We start from the raw sequence: 17,006 nt of genomic DNA, 5'->3' as shown, positions 1-17,006 counted from the left end.
ACCTGTATTCTTCTGCAAATTTTGAAATAGTACTCCCTCCGTCCCATATAATTTGAGACACTTTAATCGGGCACGGATTTTAAGAAATGTAATGAAAAGTGAGTTGAAAAAGTTAGTGGAATGTGGGTCCCACTTGTATATATTAGTTTTATAATTAAATGTGAGTAGGAATGAGTTAGTGGAATGTGAGGTCCACTACCAAAAATGGTAAAAGTGAAATGAATCAAATTATGTGGGACGGCCCAAAATGGAAAACTGGGTCAAATTATGTGGGACGGAGGGAGTAGTAGTAATTTAGATAGCAGTAGTGTTATATTTAGAGAAAGGAGTTTATTGGACTCAAAACGACGTCGTTTCATTCACATTACCAAAATTTTACACGTGTGCCAAAAAAAAGTTGTCTTGGGACAGTAGCGTTTTTTTTAACTTCATGATTTGTAATTCAAATTTCAAAAGGTGCGGCACAGACCATAATATGAATGAACTTTGTGATTTTACCGCGTATTTCATTTGATGAGCATATAGTACTAAAATAATACTCTTTCCGTCCCGTGCTACTCGCACGTTTGCTTTTCGGCACGGAGATTAAGGAATGAGTGTACAGCAAAGTCAACCATTGCGGCTGTAGGTGATAATTTTTACTAAAAATGGAAAGAGTGCAAATAACTTGAGACGCCTAGAAAGGAAATAAGTGCAAGTAACACGGGACGGAGGGAGTATCTTGTAGGCCCTGCCGGAAGGATGCTTCACTTGCACAAAAGTTTTAAAACGCAAACGAAAAAAGAAACAAATTTTAATGCAATGAAATAAATTGAGTGGGTGTCATCTACTGGATTTTCTTGTTTACAAGGCAGGCGGAACAAACGAGTTTACACATCGATCAATAAAACAAACTGCCTTTCCAAACAACCTTGCATTTCATTACCAACAGTTTGATTGTTTGTAGACTATGTAGTTTTCAAGATTTGGTAGCTGTGTGTTATTGATCACAGATTTGTTTTGAAACTGTTGTTTTTAGAAGGGAAGGGAAGGGAAGCTGCCATGGCGGCCGCGGCTCGGCTGCTCTTCTGCTGTCTGCTGCTTTTCTCTATGTATGTTGGAGTTATGTACGCTGCGACCAATGCACAGGATGGTAAGAGTTATCCTTCCAAACAATTTCCACTGTGGGAGATAGAAAGAGAGATGTCTCCTTAAAACAACATCAAGTTTTTGTGTGTGAGAGAAAAATATGTCTCATTAAACAACATCAAGTTTTTGTGTGTGTGTGTGTGTGTGTGTGAAGGATTTCCTTCCAAACAACATCAAGTTTTTTTTTGTGTGTGTGTGGTGTGTAAGAGATTGTGTGATTAGGTGACTAATGCACAAGATAGTGGAAACCTCTCCTTACAAACAACATCTACTGTGTGTATGTGTGTGCCAAATTTGGATTTCAATTTTCACAAAGAATATTGGATCATAGTTCTTTTGTTGATTCTAAACTAATTCATAACATAATCTGGTTCATCATTAATAATAGAAAATATGTTCCTAGTTGTTTTCATCATGTCCAAAAACATAGGGATCATAGCTAAAATATGTGTTTCTTGATGCAGCTGCTGCTCTAAGATCACTAAAAGACGAGTGGACCAACACTCCGCCAAGCTGGGATGGCTCGGGTGATCCGTGCATGTCCTGGGACGGCGTTGTCTGCGACAACTCATCAAGGGTCACTTCACTGTGAGTCTCTGATCCCAAAATGTGTCAAGATTTGCTCACACTGTCCTAATTTCTTGGCATAACTTGCTTACAAAATGTTCTTCTCGTGCACGTGTGTTTCATACGCAGAGAACTATCATCAATGGGTCTAACGGGAAAAATGAGTGGTGACATAGGACAGCTAAATGAACTGCTCTCACTGTGAGTTCCTTTTCTTGCATCTGCTAAAAATTTTATGGATCTGTCTTGAATATCCGGAGCTGCTTTTCGCAGAGATCTGTCGAACAACCTTGGCCTAACCGGCACCATCTCTCCACAGCTCGGAAATCTGAAGAAGTTGGCTATTTTGTAAGACAAAAAACACACACACAAATCTTGATTCTTGATTTGATCAGTTCTTCAAATATATGCATATCTCTGCAGGATGCTTTCAGGATGCAGCTTCGTGGGCAGCATCCCGAGCGAACTAGGAAGTCTTCCCGAGCTAACTTTTCTGTAAGAAATCAAGATTCTTTTCGAGTAGTTTTCTCATGCATCAAATACAATGTCTGATTTTCTCTCTTTCATTGGAAGTGCACTGAATTTCAACAACTTGAACGGAGAAATACCGCCTTCTCTAGGCCAACTCGCGAAGCTAACTTGGCTCGATCTGTCAGACAATCGTCTCACAGGACAGATCCCATTCGCAACAAGCATTAGTCCAACCCCAGGCCTCAATCAGCTCAAAAACGCAAGGCACTTGTGAGTTCTAGAACCTTCCAAAATCCAAACTAGCTGCATTTTGAGTCATTCTTACCTTTCAAGCTTATAATGTCATTACATCTGCTGCAGCCATTTCAGCAACAATCAGCTTTCTGGTTCGATCCCAGAGCAACTCTTCGGTCCAGACATGTCGTTGATCCACTTGTAAGTAATTAACTCATGTCCTAAACTTTACATCTTTTTCTTGATTTTTTTGTTGGTTTCAAAATTTGGCAGACTCTTGGATGGGAATCAACTTTCAGGAACGATTCCGACTTCATTAGCAAGTGTTCAGACACTCGAAGTTCTGTGAGTAGAAACACCGTCTTCTGATCACATAATTTCTTGCATCAGTTTCTACTTTTCTTGCACAAACCACTTGACTATGATGTTTCTTGAACTTTTTCAGACGTCTTGATCGCAATCGCCTCACTAAATCTGTCCCAAGCCTCAACAACCTCACTAATCTCATTAACATGTGAACATTTCTCTCTCCCAAAATTCACATCCAATTTTTTCTGTCATTGATTATGGATATATGCAGGCATTTGGCAAACAATCAGTTGTCTGGTCCATTACCAGATCTAACTGGAATGAACTTCCTCACTTATCTGTAAGAATCGCACTCGACTTATCCTATGATCTCTCAAAGAAATTCCCATAACTTGTGGTTTTCTCAGGGACTTGAGCAACAACACTTTTGATCTAACAGGATCTTCAGCATGGTTCTCCACTTTGCAGTCAGTGGCTACTTTGTGAGTATTTTTCACACAAAAACAGAAGCATTTAATAAAATCAAGATCAATATCAAATCTGATTTAATAAAAATGGTTTAATTTCTTAGAGTGATTGAACAAGGATCCTTCAATGGAGCAGTGCCTCAAGAAATCTTCAGCCTACCTCAAATACAGCAAGTGTAAGTCCAAAACAGATTTTCTTGAAACAATGAAACAAAAAAATTATTTCAACAAACATTTTCTCATCAACAGGTTCATGAAGAACAATGCATTCATAGAACTAAACCTCAGCACCAACATAGGCGACAAGCTTCAGCTCGTTGATCTCCAAAACAACGGCATAGTTCAGCTAGAACTCGGGACTGAATTCACCAAAACACTCATGTAAGGCCACACACCTTTTGATGCTTATTTCATCTTAACATCGCTCATTGCAACCGTTTCTTTCTCATGCAAAACAGGCTGTTTGGGAACCCCGTCTGCGCCAACAATCCCAACCAAATCTACTGTCAACTCCAGCAAGAGGCGAAGCCATACTCGACCAGCCTCACACTATGTGGCATGGAAAAATGCGACTCAGATCACCTCAAACTCAACCCAGAAAGCTGCACATGTTCGTATCCGTATGCAGGGATCCTGTACTTCGTAGCGCCCTCTTCCCTGGACTTATCAAACGCCACACTGTTCCGTTCCTTGGAAACGAGCCTCACAGTGAGCCTAGGCCTATCAGTCTCTTTGCAGAACCTCTCTTTGAACAATGAGAATAATCTTCAGATGCAGCTTCAGCTATTCCCTAGTGACGAAAAGTACTTCAGCAGATCAGAGATCAGGACAGTCGCGTCTGCTCTCGGGAGACGAACATACAAAGCGCCGTCTGAGCTTGGACTGTACTACTTCAGACCATCTGAATACATCTTTGATGGTAAAAACAATGAAAATTAGTTTTAGTTAAAAAAAAGTGTTTAGTTATAAACAGGGTTTATGGCTGCATTTCAGATGGGGGGAGGAGAGTTCTCACCACCGGCTCCATAGCGGGGATAGTGACAGGAAGCGCGGTTCTGGTCCTCATGCTCGCTGCATTGGCTGTGTACGCAGTTCGCCAGAAAAGGCGAGCCGAGCAGGCCATGTCTATGTCCAATCCATTTGGTAAATAAATTTCCACAATTTGCATTTCACATATTCTATGTTACTTTCTCAAACTCATTTTCATGTTCAGCCTCTTGGACAACCGGTGGGAGGGATACGGGAGGGGCGCCACAACTGAAAGGAGCGCGGTGGTTCTCCTACGAAGAGGTCAAGAAGTGCACCAACAACTTCTCAGATAGCAACCAGATAGGCTCTGGAGGCTATGGCAAGGTAAACTCATCTTGTCAAATCACTATACACCAGTAAACAGTAGAGGCCGGTGGCCTGTATGGGGCCGGGCTGGGCCTTCACACTACTGAACTTTAGCTGGCCCGGCCTGGCCCAGTGGATCATATAGGCCTGGACTGGGCTGGATTTATTTGGCCTCATATCTTCTTGAATATTCTCTACAGGTGTACAAAGGAGTTCTGAGTGATGGAGTGGTAGTTGCAGTGAAGAGATCCGAGCGAGGATCCATGCAAGGGGGGACAGAATTCAAGACAGAAATCGAGTTGCTGTCGCGAGTTCATCACAAGAACCTCGTTGGCCTTGTCGGATTCTGCTTCGATCAAGGAGAGCAGATGCTGGTATATGAGTTCATGGCTAATGGAACGCTCCGTGAAAGTTTATCAGGTAGCAAAATGCAAGATATTGTTGGAAATATTGTAGCCTTTACACGGGAAAACTCTTGCTATTACAAAAGAACAAAACTGGAAGGTAAATATAATAATATAAATTACAACGAAAGTAAAGAGATGCAAACTATAGTATTCTTCAAGTCGAGTCGAGGTATCCCTCTCTCCGCAAGACGAAATACGCCCCGGCTAGTGCTCACGGATTGGCGTAATGTCCCCAAAGATGAAACGACTTTCCTCCTATCGAGTTGAAGCACCTCAAACTCGTAGGCTCCGGCGAACTTGAATTGGAGGCGAGAACCGAGCAATGCGATGCTCCTAAGATGCGAACTAGAGTGTTTGAGCTATGAGAGAAGAGAGAATGATTGTAGGTTGTGTTGTGTGTCTTCCATCTCTCAAAACAAGCCTATTTATAGGCTAGGAGTGGCCACACGAGAGGTCTCGGGTTTAAGGCACCTCATAAACACTTGGAGGTTGAAAAGCCAAAAGACTTAGGAAAAGGAAAGGTTTTGAGTCCTTTCTAATTTCCCACATGTTTTTCCTACAGATATATCACAGAGACGCAGGAATATAGTTTGAGGGGGCTCGAGCACCCCATATTCCCGGCCATATGTTTGAACACTTGCTACAATACTATCACATTAATCAGTCTTGTAGTATGTAGTACTATGAGACACGACTTGATATAGTACTATAAGTGATGTAACACGAAAATTTGCTATAACGTGCAGGAAAGAGTGGGATCCAATTAGACTGGATGAGGAGAATAAGGGTTGCATTGGGTTCAGCTAGAGGATTGGCTTACTTGCATGAACTGGCGCATCCTCCTATCATTCATCGCGATGTGAAGTCGACAAACATCTTGCTAGATGAGAATCTGACAGCTAAGGTTGCCGATTTCGGACTGTCTAAACTGGTTTGCGACGTTTCAAAAGGCCATGTTTCTACTCAAGTGAAAGGCACTCTGGTGAGTACAAAATAAGACGTTTAATTTTTGCATATTAAGATCAGTTTTTTTTCTTCTATATTTGGATATACCGATAGAGTGAGTCTTCTCAATGCAAAAGGAGATTTTTTCAATACCGTACAAAACGTTCAAACCAAAAAGATAAATTTCAAAGTCCATCCCGACTACTAACTTTATTCCTTTGTAGGGATACTTGGACCCCGAATACTACATGACCCAACAGCTAACTGAGAAGAGCGACGTCTACAGCCTTGGAGTTGTGATGCTCGAGCTCATAACCAGCCGTCAGCCGATAGAGAAGGGCAAGTACATCGTGCGGGAGGTGAGGATCGCGATGGACAAGAACGACGAGGCACACTACGGACTCAACGATAAAATCGACCCTGCAATAAAGAACAGCCAAGATCAACTCATTGGGTTCCATAGGTTCCTCGAGCTGGCAATGCAATGCGTGGAAGAAGCTGCTGCGGATCGTCCCTCAACGAGCGAGATCGTGAAGACCCTCGAAGCTCTGCTGCAGGCCGAAGGCGTGAACACGAGCTCGACATCCGGGTCGTCCTCAACCTCCTCATCACTCACAGAGTTCGGACACGGCAACGGCGTACGCCAACATCCATACGATGACTCTCTGGCGATGAAGAGTGGGGCGGAGAGTGAATCTTTTGGGTTTGATAATAGGTATGCACTTGTTTCAGTAGTAGAGCCAAAGTAAAGTGTTAATTTTTTGTCTGCTTTAATGGAACTGAAAATAGATACGTTGTACTATAAATTTCATTTATCTTGTGGTCTATTGATATACCTATTGAAATACTGTGGAAAATCAGAATCCTATGTTCGGGAATTCTGTAATCTTTTCTCTGATCAATAAAGCTTTTTTTTCCTTCTTCTGGTTGGGAGAGTAGGGCTGTATGCAACCAACTCGGATTGCAACCAATTTTGGAACCGCTGGTTTCGGTTCCGAGAGATGGAACAGTGTCTAACCCGACAAAACAAAAAAGTAATGACAGTTCTGGTTTCTGCTCAAAACCGTTGATTTTCACAGTTTTTAGCTGTTTTTTCCGATAATCTATATTTTCCCCGTTTTTGGGAGAAAACCGACGACTAACCACAGGTTACAGTTCCGAAAATTTTGAAAAGCATTAACATGAAAAAGAGCAGATATAAAGAAATCTAGGATGTCACTTATCCTTCTTATTAACTGATAGTTACTTCTCAGAGACATACACCACAAATCATATACAAAAAAAATTACAAAATGAATTGACGCATAGACAGAAATCATGCTTCAACTTTGTAACCTATAGAGACATCAGTTGTCTAAAACCATGCTACCGTTTATCGCGCAATCTTGAGCGTAACAGTTTCCTCTATATGGACGGAGAAGATATAAAAGAACCGCCTTCAAGTTTCGACATCAGCCTACTGTCACTAAAACTGTGGCAGTTCATTAAATCTGATAGAACCACAAGATTATTTGCTGTTTACCAGAGATTTTGCTTTATGGTTTTCCATCTTCGGCATTTTCATCGTCTTCGGATCGCTTGGCTAGCTTGACAATATCTTCAACGAGAATTTTCCCATCTGTGTCAAGAACAAAAGCATAATTATCAAATCAAGCAGGAAAGATCACCCCAAATTGACCCCGTGCCATACCAAACAAAATGTGAGGGAAAAAAAGCACTAGGAGGATTAAAGTCCGGATTTTATCTATTTCGGGGGACGATCCAAGAAAAAGATCCCCAAAATGGGAAACTACTTTTATGCTTACAATTTTGGAGAAACTCAAGAGCGCTGTGCGTTTCTCCCAAAACTGTAAACATTTGGGAACCTTTTTGGCTTTTTCTTGGATCTACCCCAAGTAAAAAATACCATCAAAGTTCGGATGTAGAAGCAGGATTTTGATTATTTCCAGAATAATACACTATATCAAGTGTAGTAGCTTTGAGCTCTTATGCGCAGTCATACTAGATCCTTACGTCTCCACAAAAGAATCAAGCATCTTCGGCAAATTTTAAAATATTCTTTTCAAGGGGAGGAATAAGGTGGGGGCCGATTGGGGAAGATAAGTAACACAACTGACCTCGATCCTTCGACAATTTGCTGATAAATTCTTGAATTCCCTCCTTATCTAAGGTAGCTTTGAGGTATGTGGCAGCAGATGCAACCTCCTCTGGAGTCACTTTGCCATCATAATCCCTAGCCATTCATTAAAATAATATAAACAGCAAAAAATTAGCTTCACCAGATAGTATTATGTCACAGAATGATTTTTCACATATGGTCCGTTCGAAGACAATACAAATAATAAAGCAACATATTTTTCAGAAGATATTTTGTACTCATTGTAACAGCAAAATGAGGAAAATGCTTTATAATGATCCTCTGTAACTTTAACCACCATGGTAAAATACCTATCAAGCAACCGCCACCTATCGCCAATTTTGGCATCTACATCATCAATCTCCTTTTCAAGCTTTTGGAGCATAGCATCAACCTACACAGCAGAAGGTACCAACAAATATGTGAGAAAACTTTTAGATCCACACAAACACCCAGCTATCCTTAAGGGATGGAAAAAACATAGTAACGTCCAATGCACAGGTCCAATAACTATCAAAGGAGGGAGTCATAAAGTATAACAACAAAAATCCACAAAAGTTATTCTTACCCTGTTTATGAGTGCTGAAGCTACTTTATCGCCAGCTTCTTTCTCAGCATCATGATCAATTTCCTCTCTAGCTTCTATATATGCTTTTTTAGCGGCTGCTTCTCCATCAGTGCCTTCTTCCACAATGTGATTGTACAGCTCCACCTGAAGATCACACATAAATGAGTGATAAATTGAAAGATTTGAGAATTAAAAATAAAAAAATGGGTTTAACTTGACATAAACAAAAGAAAATGAGGATCAGGAAATGGAGATAATAAAGATGAAGATTAAAGCAGTAAAGAAGGAACATATGGAATTGAAGAGTACCCTTACACAGAATGTCATATATAAAGTGAATAAGTATTTGCAATTTATAACAGATTAGCCGTTTCAAGAAATTATTAGCAAATATCAATATTTACCTCTTTCTGGACAAGGCTTAAGAACTCTTCACGCTCCCTGGTCACAGACTGACAAAAGCAAAGCAAGTCATTCATTTATGGCAATCTGCTATGTGAACCGACCATAGCATCAGGCCCTCACTGAAAGAAAAATGGCACATACCGATGCAGATGCTAATACAGCCAATGCACGACTGAGCTCACTAAGTTGTTCATCCTTATCTAAAGATTTTGCTTTATCACGTTCTTGTACTTCTTTAGCAGTGGCATCTACCATCTCTTCCAAGGCCACATCCTTCTGCTCTTTGACAGATTCCTTCAACCTGCCCTGCTCCTCCTCCTCTTTCTCTTCTCTCTCTTCCTCCTCCTGTAATAAAGAACTTCACATTAGTAACCAACAACCAATGAAGCACATTCTAGTGAAATAGTCTGCATGATTGAACTAAAACATGGTAAATATGAGGAATATGTATAATTAACATCGGATGTTGAGAAATGGGAGTAGGGCAACTTATTAGACGAATTATCAATATCTGTTTGCTATAGTTTACCACTACATGCCTACTAAAGGGTAGTTCCAAGGAAGTTAGGAGCGTTAGTGAAATATATGACATATAATAAATCTAAATCTACCACATGACAGATCATTGTGTAAGAAAAACACTGGCTTTTGCATGATTGTAACAATAGATGTAATATTAACATAGTGAATAGATTTTCATAGATGGCCTAATCATCATTATACGAGCAAAAGATAGACCTGGGCAGTATTCAGTCACATGCCAGCTGTGCCAACCAGACATTGACAACATGACACATTATTCTTCTTTAACTACAAATGAGAGCTGCAAAACTAATAACTTAGATGCTACCTTGATTAATTCTTCTTGCATTTCTAAGAACTCTAACTTCCTCCTCCTTTCTGCGACAGAGTCTTCAGATGGCAAAGATGTAATACCGACAGTGTCCACCACCTCATCAGGCAGAGATGAGAGTGTGGCTTGGACAGCTTCCTCTGGCCTAACTTTACCAGAGACACTGAATGCTCTGTACCGGAGTGCCAAAATATAAGAAAGTTTACCAGTGGTGGAATTTATAAGGCCATATAGGCAGTAGAAATTTAGGTTACCTAGACAGAATTAGTAAAGAAGATGGTACTGAATGATTGAGAGATAAGTCCAGCCAATCTTGAAGCTGCAGAGAAATAAATAAATAAAAATTATAAATTCCAAGTTCCAGTCTGCAGGTCCAGGATACCATTTCATTGGGGTTTATCCCAATTAAATTAAATACTAATAAAGGAGGAAAACTCATGCGAGCATGTGTAAAACAGCATATTGAGCATGATTTCAAAGAAAAAACCTGAGGTTCCACATGATTAAAGATAAAGAAAGATTCCAAATAAAAATAGATAAGAGCATGGTAGTTTTTGTGCTTGTTTGGAAGAAACAATATAAAGTTCTATGGAACATATTCTTATAGCAAGAGTTTAAGAAACAATAAGCAACCTGTTTTCTCATTTCTTCAACTGAGAGAAGTCCAAGCAACCCACGTTCTCGACATGCTTGGCGGAGCTCCTCCTCTGAAAGAGACTCTATGCCCTCAGCTTGGATCATTTTATCATCAGTCTTTATCCTGCAATGAGAAAACCAGATAGCTTTAAAGTAAATAATCTATATATAAACTCTATACCATTGTATCATGCTTTTTTATTAGAATCATGTAATTCCATCAGAAGCAAATAAGCTGCTCTAGAATAAATTCCAAGATATTTCCTTAATAACTGTTTTACAGCTGACACTTAAAAGCAAATTTTATAAAACACTAAAATATACAACAAAAACACAATAGTTTGAATTCCATGGTGTGTATACAATTGTTTTGAGTATTATAATAAATAAGCAACATCCATGAGGTTAAAAGGAACTTTATAAGTTATACTGTATTACATAAAATAAAATTCATGGAAGCTCATAAAATTAAAAATTGCTTCAAGCAAGAAAAAATTGCTTCAAGCAGAAAAAGGTGAAAGTAAAAATTGCCTCAAGCAGAAAAAAATGGAGTACGAATTATTATCAATTTAAAGACGCTAATGTACAATAAAAATATTGAAGCTATAATAAAGTAACTTACTTCCGAAGCCTGTCTCGGAGCATATACCGTAGATATGCATCAGTACCATAAGTACTAATTCCCATATATTTGCACATAGTCATTATCCGTGGCCTGCATCCATGAGGATCAGAAGGAACTTTATCATCAAAGCATTGTCCACACCAAATAATGCCTCAGGTTATAAGGAAGAGAAAATCACACTGAACTGTGCGAGTTAATCAGTAATTACCTGCTGATGTTATCCAGGGTAAACTCATCATTAAACAACTTGGCAAAACCCAAAATTTCTTCATTAGTAACAGGAGCTCCTTTCCTCACCTGACCAAAATAAATTGTGAGGATATTACACTTAAATCATACATTGGTAAAAAAAAGTTAAAAGAAAGCTACCCTATAATAAGCAGTTGTTTTTCCTTGTTTGGGAAGACTTTTTAATATTCCAGTTTAAGAATAAAATGCATATTGGCTTCTTACCTTGCTCATAAAATCATCAAGATCCTCTGCTGTTTTCTTTATATCTCCACTTCTTGAGCTCTGAACTTCCTTAGCCATTTCTTTAACAGTCTCTTGAAGAAACTTAGCATATTCTATCCTTGCATTGAGCCTCTTTTTCAGGGCCTCCTGTCATATGAAGATTTCAATGATACACACTTGTAAGTTTGGAAATAAACATTCTGAAGGCAGAATAAATTAAAGCACGCCTGAACCTAAAGTAATTCTAAGTTTGGAAATAAGATACACTACACTCTGAAGGCAGAATAAATTAATGCACGCCCGAACCTAAAGTAATTCCCAAACAAAAAGAGATGGTATAAGCAGACAAATTTAAGTAGTAAATAATTTCGAGAACCAATAAGATTTCCCATAAAGATCATCAGTCTATAAATTCTGTAAGGAAAACACACTATGCATAAAAATGAAGGCTCAATAAAGCATTTTCACACCTCCTTGCTCATTATCATAGCATTACTACCATTGAAATAAAAAAAATTGTGTAGCTCCCAGCCAACTTTGGTATGGAACTATTTGATTTGACGAACCCCCATATATTTATGGATGAATCAAACAAAACCGAAATAGCACACTCCCGTTTGGACATAGTTATAAGAAAATTGACAACTGAGAAGTTTGCCTGGGTATCAATTTTTTTATAAAAAAGCAGTGTACAGAAAACCTGGAGATTCCCCTGTTAAATATTCTTTTATTATCAAATAAGTGTAAGCCAGGGACAGACTGACAGACAGTATCTTAAACCAATTGAAAGATACTAACTCACCAAAAGGTTAAACAATAAAGGAGGGAAAGGTTGATCAGTTCTACTTAGACAAGTACTCCCTTTGTTCCTTGTTAATAGAGGCGCTTCTTTTCGGCACGGAGATTAAGAATAATGTGTAAAGTGTATAGTGAATAAAGAGAGATGTAGAGAGAATAAAGTAAGGGAGAGGGTTACTTTTTGCCAAAAATAGAAAAATGACTCAATTAACATGGAACGGAGGGAGTACTACTTTACCTGTTCTTTCATCTTGTCCTGGAAGGTTGATGGTAGCATGTTTGGAAACAGTTTCAGGAACACAGGCAGCAAGAACTCCATGAATGGAACTAGAATGAAGACAGCAAAAGGAACTAGCCTGAAAATGTCTGCAGTTGTTCGTGTGAGTTGTTGCCTCTCCCTCCTGGACAAAGTCTTCCCACTAGCAAGTTTTAACAATAGCCTTAAGCTTATCCTAACATCAACCCATAGTAGCTTCGTTCCCAACCAGTAATGCTGCATTGTAGATTTAAACTCGTCCTTCCAATGCCGCAACTTATTTGCCCAGTCTTCCCTATATCAAGAGGTAATGTAAGAGACAATCAAGATAAATTTTACTAGACAACAAGAAAAAATGAATCAAAATTACCGGCTCATTGAAGCAATAGCTCTCAAAGCTGGACCAATTCCCAAAAGAATAGCCTGCACCTTTTTAAGTATAAATTTCACACCCTTCGAAGAATCTTGCAACTGCTTCTCTTTAGCTTTAGCTTTGGCTTTCACGGAGCTTAAACCTTCAACTGCCTGATCACATTCTTCTGGTGAAGGTTCTTTTTTCGCCTTAACAGATTCTTTTATATTATCACCACCTTCTAATTCAGGCTTACCAGCTGGAGCAGTTGAAAGATGACGTGAGTACTCTATTGTCCACCTAAATCCCAAAGGGCTAACTTCCCCAGGTACTCCAATCTCCCGGTGAAAACTTGGAACTTTGGAAAAATAATGGCCAGTATACTTTTTTGGCAGAGTTCGCTGTGCCATTTGTCTGGTGAGAGAATGAGAATCCTCATTCTCACTGTTATCTGAATGAGAAAGAATCACAGGCCAGCTCCCACGCTGTGAATCAGGAGCGTCCAACAACCTCCCATGGTCATTACAGACGAACCTTTGAGCTAAATAATGTGGCCGCTTGACAGAGTCAAGCAGACACTTTTTCTTTTGCAATATTACTCTTGAAGCCATCATGCACAAAATGTTAATATTAACTACCAGTGCATATCCAAGCACATTCCAATAATTCTGTAGCTGGAAGTTTCACGATCGTCAGTCTCAACTGCATATCATGGATAAAATCAGTAAAAAAACACATTTATGTACAATGTTAAAGAGCTTCTATATAAAAGCATACACCCCTATCAATTCTCTGTCATGCGCACTAAACATAATTCAAATTCAATCTTATTACAACAAATTCAACATGCATTGGAGACGACGTGTGAAGATGTGTTCCAAGTTGTTAACACGACAAATATGCCTATAGCCATGCTCTTCAATCTTCATAGACAATACGATGTCTTTCACGAACAGTCCAAATTCTAAAACCTTCGGCTGTTTACAGATTTTGACCAATTCAAGGATATACGTTTCAGTAAATTATACAGTCACCTGATTGCTTCATTCAGAGTTACTCCAAAATTCTGTCTCAAATATGAACTCATGTCGAATAGAGAATTGATAACACAGTTACGACCAATCAAGTAAAGATGATACATAAATCAGTATTTTCTGAATCAATTGCAATCGAATATAGAGTTCAATTCCTAATTCTTCCTATTTTCCAGCTCCAGACAAAAAAAAAGACAACTAGTTCGCATTTGGAAAAGGCTCGTAAAACGACAAACAAACAATACAATTCAATTTCCTTTCTACGCTATCATCAATGCATACCATCACATATTTGCAACAATTCAAGCTCAACGAAGATGAATGACGATGATCAATCCAACAAAAATGCCTCGTAGTATTCCAGAAAACGCGATAAACAAAATGAAAACATTTGCGCGACACTAGGACGCGAATAATCCGTCAGTAATCTGAAAATAGAAATGGAAACTGGAATATTCGAGAAAAATTCAACGATAAATCCCTACCACGCAATGCACGCTAACGAGACAATCGACCAAAAAAAAGAGCGAACGAAAATCGATAGTCCTCTTCGATTCTCTCAACCTTTTCAATCAGAATTTCGGTAGTGATTAGGAGCGATATAGAAGCTCGAATGAGCTTAGAGCATGACTGGGGTATGGAGTTGTCAGCTGCGGCGGATCAGCGTACAACCAACAGAATGCGCGCTTCCGGTGTTGTACCTCTGCTCTGCTACTCCTATAAGAAAAGTCAAATGTATTACTGTTTAATTTATGTTTTTCTTTTTTAATCTATAAAATTCTAACAAAATCATGATTTTTTTTAACAATTGAAGTTGAGTTTACTGTAAACAAAATAATAACAATGGTGTTATTAAAATATTTTAAAACATCGATTTTTAATAGGATAAATAAAAATCATATCTAAATTTGTATTTTAAAGTCGACTAAAGGCCCCTTTTGTCCTAAATATATGGTGTTTTTTATGATTTTGGTCAAAAACATTATCTTTTGAATTATTTGTCCTCACAAATAAAAACGGGTCACATTTGGTCCGAATTGGATGGAACTGTTTAAATTTAACAGTCAACGAATCTTAATTTAATTTTGACCGGAATAAGAGTTAATAATTATTTTATTTTTGTCAAAAATTTTTAACGTAAAATTTTTTATTTTTAGTTTTTGGTTAATTAGATATTAGACATTAATAAAACATAATTATTAACTCTTAATCTGGTCAAAATTCAATTAAGATTTGTTGACTGTTAAATTTTAATAATTTCATCCAATTCGGATCAAATGTGACGTGTTTTTATTTGTGAGGGACTAAATAATTCAAAAGATAATATCTTTGATCAAAATCATAAAAGCGTCATATGTTTAGGACAAAAAAGGGCTTTAGTCTTTAAAATCTAATTGAAAAATATCCTTTCGTGCGCATGCACGATACAATGGCATAAAAAAAGCTCAGCTCCTACATTAATAAACCGCATTTTTTTTTACTGTTTACTATTAAATGAGTTAGTTTTTTTTTTTTTTCAAAAATCATTTATTTTTATTTTTTTATTTTACTTCATTTTTAATATCCGTTTTATTCAATCTCAAATTTTATTATGTCTTTACTCATTCACATTATTCTCTCACGACTTAACTCACTATTTTTTTATACAGTATCTTGATAAAAAAAGTCATGATTAACTTGATGCAACCTCATCGAAATTGGATCCGAAGAACATTCCTCTAGTCAATATGAAATGAATAAATATCTAAAATCACGAAGAACATTAAACTGGGCCTCGTTTGAAAAGAAAATTTCTCTTCTCAAAGTTAGGCCTGGGCCGCTATGAACTACTACTATGGAGTAACTATAATGCATTCACTATCTTCAATAATCCAACAATAAGTAATCAGTGTGAACATTAATCTTCAATCCAAATAGTTCAAAACACACAGTAAACATTAATGTTTTATAACAAATAAATTCAACGTGGCACAATAAATACATATCTCCTTACTTAGAACCAAAGCGAAAAACTTTAATACATGCACGACTTCGATAACATAACTAAAACGCTTGTAAACTTACAAATGATGCAACAACAAACATACTCAAATTCGAAAACTTTAATTTCAAGCTGTTGGAATTTTGAACCGTATTCCTAGATCTCGTATCAGGCGTGCCTGTCACGCACCCTAATGGGTTAATACGTTGTCCACACCTCCCGGGCAACGTCTGAGCCTCAGTGACGTTGATGTATTGCTCTGCTAGATTGGCGCCCTTAACGCTTATCATAGCACATAGGCACTCCGGCATTGACTTAATAACGTTATCGAGATTTTGGCAACAACTATCCGACGGCCGGGTGTTTCCGTTGAGATAGTTTAGGCACGGCTGAAGCTCGTTCATGCATTGTTGTTGTTGCACTTGTGCAAGATTTTGGGAGATGAACAGAGAGAAGATTATTGCAATCTTCAATGCATAGATTTGATGCGCTATGTTCATTTTTTGTTTGTTTTAGTTTGTATGATCTGAATAGTATTTTTGGCTGATGTATGTGCACATATATAGTAGTATTTGATGTAGAATTATTAGGTGGGGTTTGGTGATCAACATGTAAATTTTACTTGTAGGTGACTTAGAAATGATTTAATACTTCAAGAAACGTGGCTCTAGTTGTATGGATTATTACGTTCAACTACATATAATAGGTTGAAATGGAGGCTGTTTGATTTTAATATACAAATTATATAGAACACTGAGAACAAAAGGATATAGAACTTTCTATATTTGCATATAGTCGTATCTTATAATATGATATTGTTGTCACAAAATGATTTTAATGAAACACTTGTCTTGTATGATGAAAAATATTTAAATAATATAAATGGATAATAGCGATTTAATCACAAAATGTAATTAGTCTCATAAAGTTTGAAAATGAAATAATTACATTTCAAATTTTCGCACCTATCTCATGGATGAACAAAATGATGCTTTGCAAATTGTAATGATGTTCCAACGAACACTGTTTGATTAAACTAAGTATT

The 17,006-nt window shown here is 37.9% G+C and overlaps 2 protein-coding genes across 4 annotated transcripts; one reads left to right on the top strand and one right to left on the bottom strand.

Annotated features, from left to right (window-relative positions):
- Positions 1 to 844: 844 nt before the first annotated feature.
- Positions 845 to 6,710, top strand: LOC121750351 (leucine-rich repeat receptor protein kinase HPCA1-like). The gene is made up of 19 exons (XM_042144873.1): positions 845 to 1,132; positions 1,593 to 1,716; positions 1,825 to 1,896; positions 1,969 to 2,043; positions 2,119 to 2,190; positions 2,269 to 2,436; positions 2,527 to 2,601; positions 2,674 to 2,745; positions 2,846 to 2,914; positions 2,981 to 3,049; positions 3,117 to 3,191; positions 3,281 to 3,352; positions 3,426 to 3,557; positions 3,635 to 4,095; positions 4,170 to 4,319; positions 4,390 to 4,529; positions 4,712 to 4,931; positions 5,665 to 5,900; positions 6,088 to 6,710. Exons 1-19 carry the CDS (start codon positions 1,042 to 1,044, stop codon positions 6,610 to 6,612), a joined length of 2,898 nt encoding a protein of 965 aa, XP_042000807.1. The 5' UTR covers positions 845 to 1,041; the 3' UTR covers positions 6,613 to 6,710.
- Positions 6,711 to 7,061: 351 nt separating this feature from the next.
- Positions 7,062 to 14,695, bottom strand: LOC121753090 (mitochondrial proton/calcium exchanger protein-like). 3 transcript variants are annotated; one of them, XM_042148256.1, is made up of 16 exons: positions 14,466 to 14,684; positions 14,263 to 14,381; positions 12,965 to 13,648; positions 12,577 to 12,889; positions 11,541 to 11,687; positions 11,296 to 11,384; positions 11,085 to 11,177; positions 10,460 to 10,586; positions 10,081 to 10,145; positions 9,824 to 9,998; positions 9,115 to 9,318; positions 8,973 to 9,020; positions 8,569 to 8,712; positions 8,312 to 8,394; positions 7,981 to 8,096; positions 7,062 to 7,481 (listed from the first exon to the last, which is right to left on the bottom strand). In XM_042148256.1, exons 3-16 carry the CDS (start codon positions 13,558 to 13,560, stop codon positions 7,399 to 7,401), a joined length of 2,283 nt encoding a protein of 760 aa, XP_042004190.1. In that variant the 5' UTR covers positions 13,561 to 13,648; positions 14,263 to 14,381; positions 14,466 to 14,684; the 3' UTR covers positions 7,062 to 7,398. The 3 variants fall into 3 exon arrangements, with proteins under 3 accessions (XP_042004190.1, XP_042004189.1, XP_042004187.1); XM_042148255.1 differs by lacking the exon at positions 14,263 to 14,381 and having other exon boundaries at positions 14,545 to 14,695; XM_042148253.1 differs by lacking the exon at positions 14,263 to 14,381.
- Positions 14,696 to 17,006: the final 2,311 nt, after the last annotated feature.

This window comes from Salvia splendens, chromosome 10, assembly GCF_004379255.2.
Source record: "Salvia splendens isolate huo1 chromosome 10, SspV2, whole genome shotgun sequence".
Taxonomy (NCBI): Eukaryota; Viridiplantae; Streptophyta; class Magnoliopsida; order Lamiales; family Lamiaceae; genus Salvia; species Salvia splendens.
The sequence above is the reverse complement of the archived record's forward strand: the minus strand, read 5'-3'. Positions and strand labels throughout refer to the sequence as shown.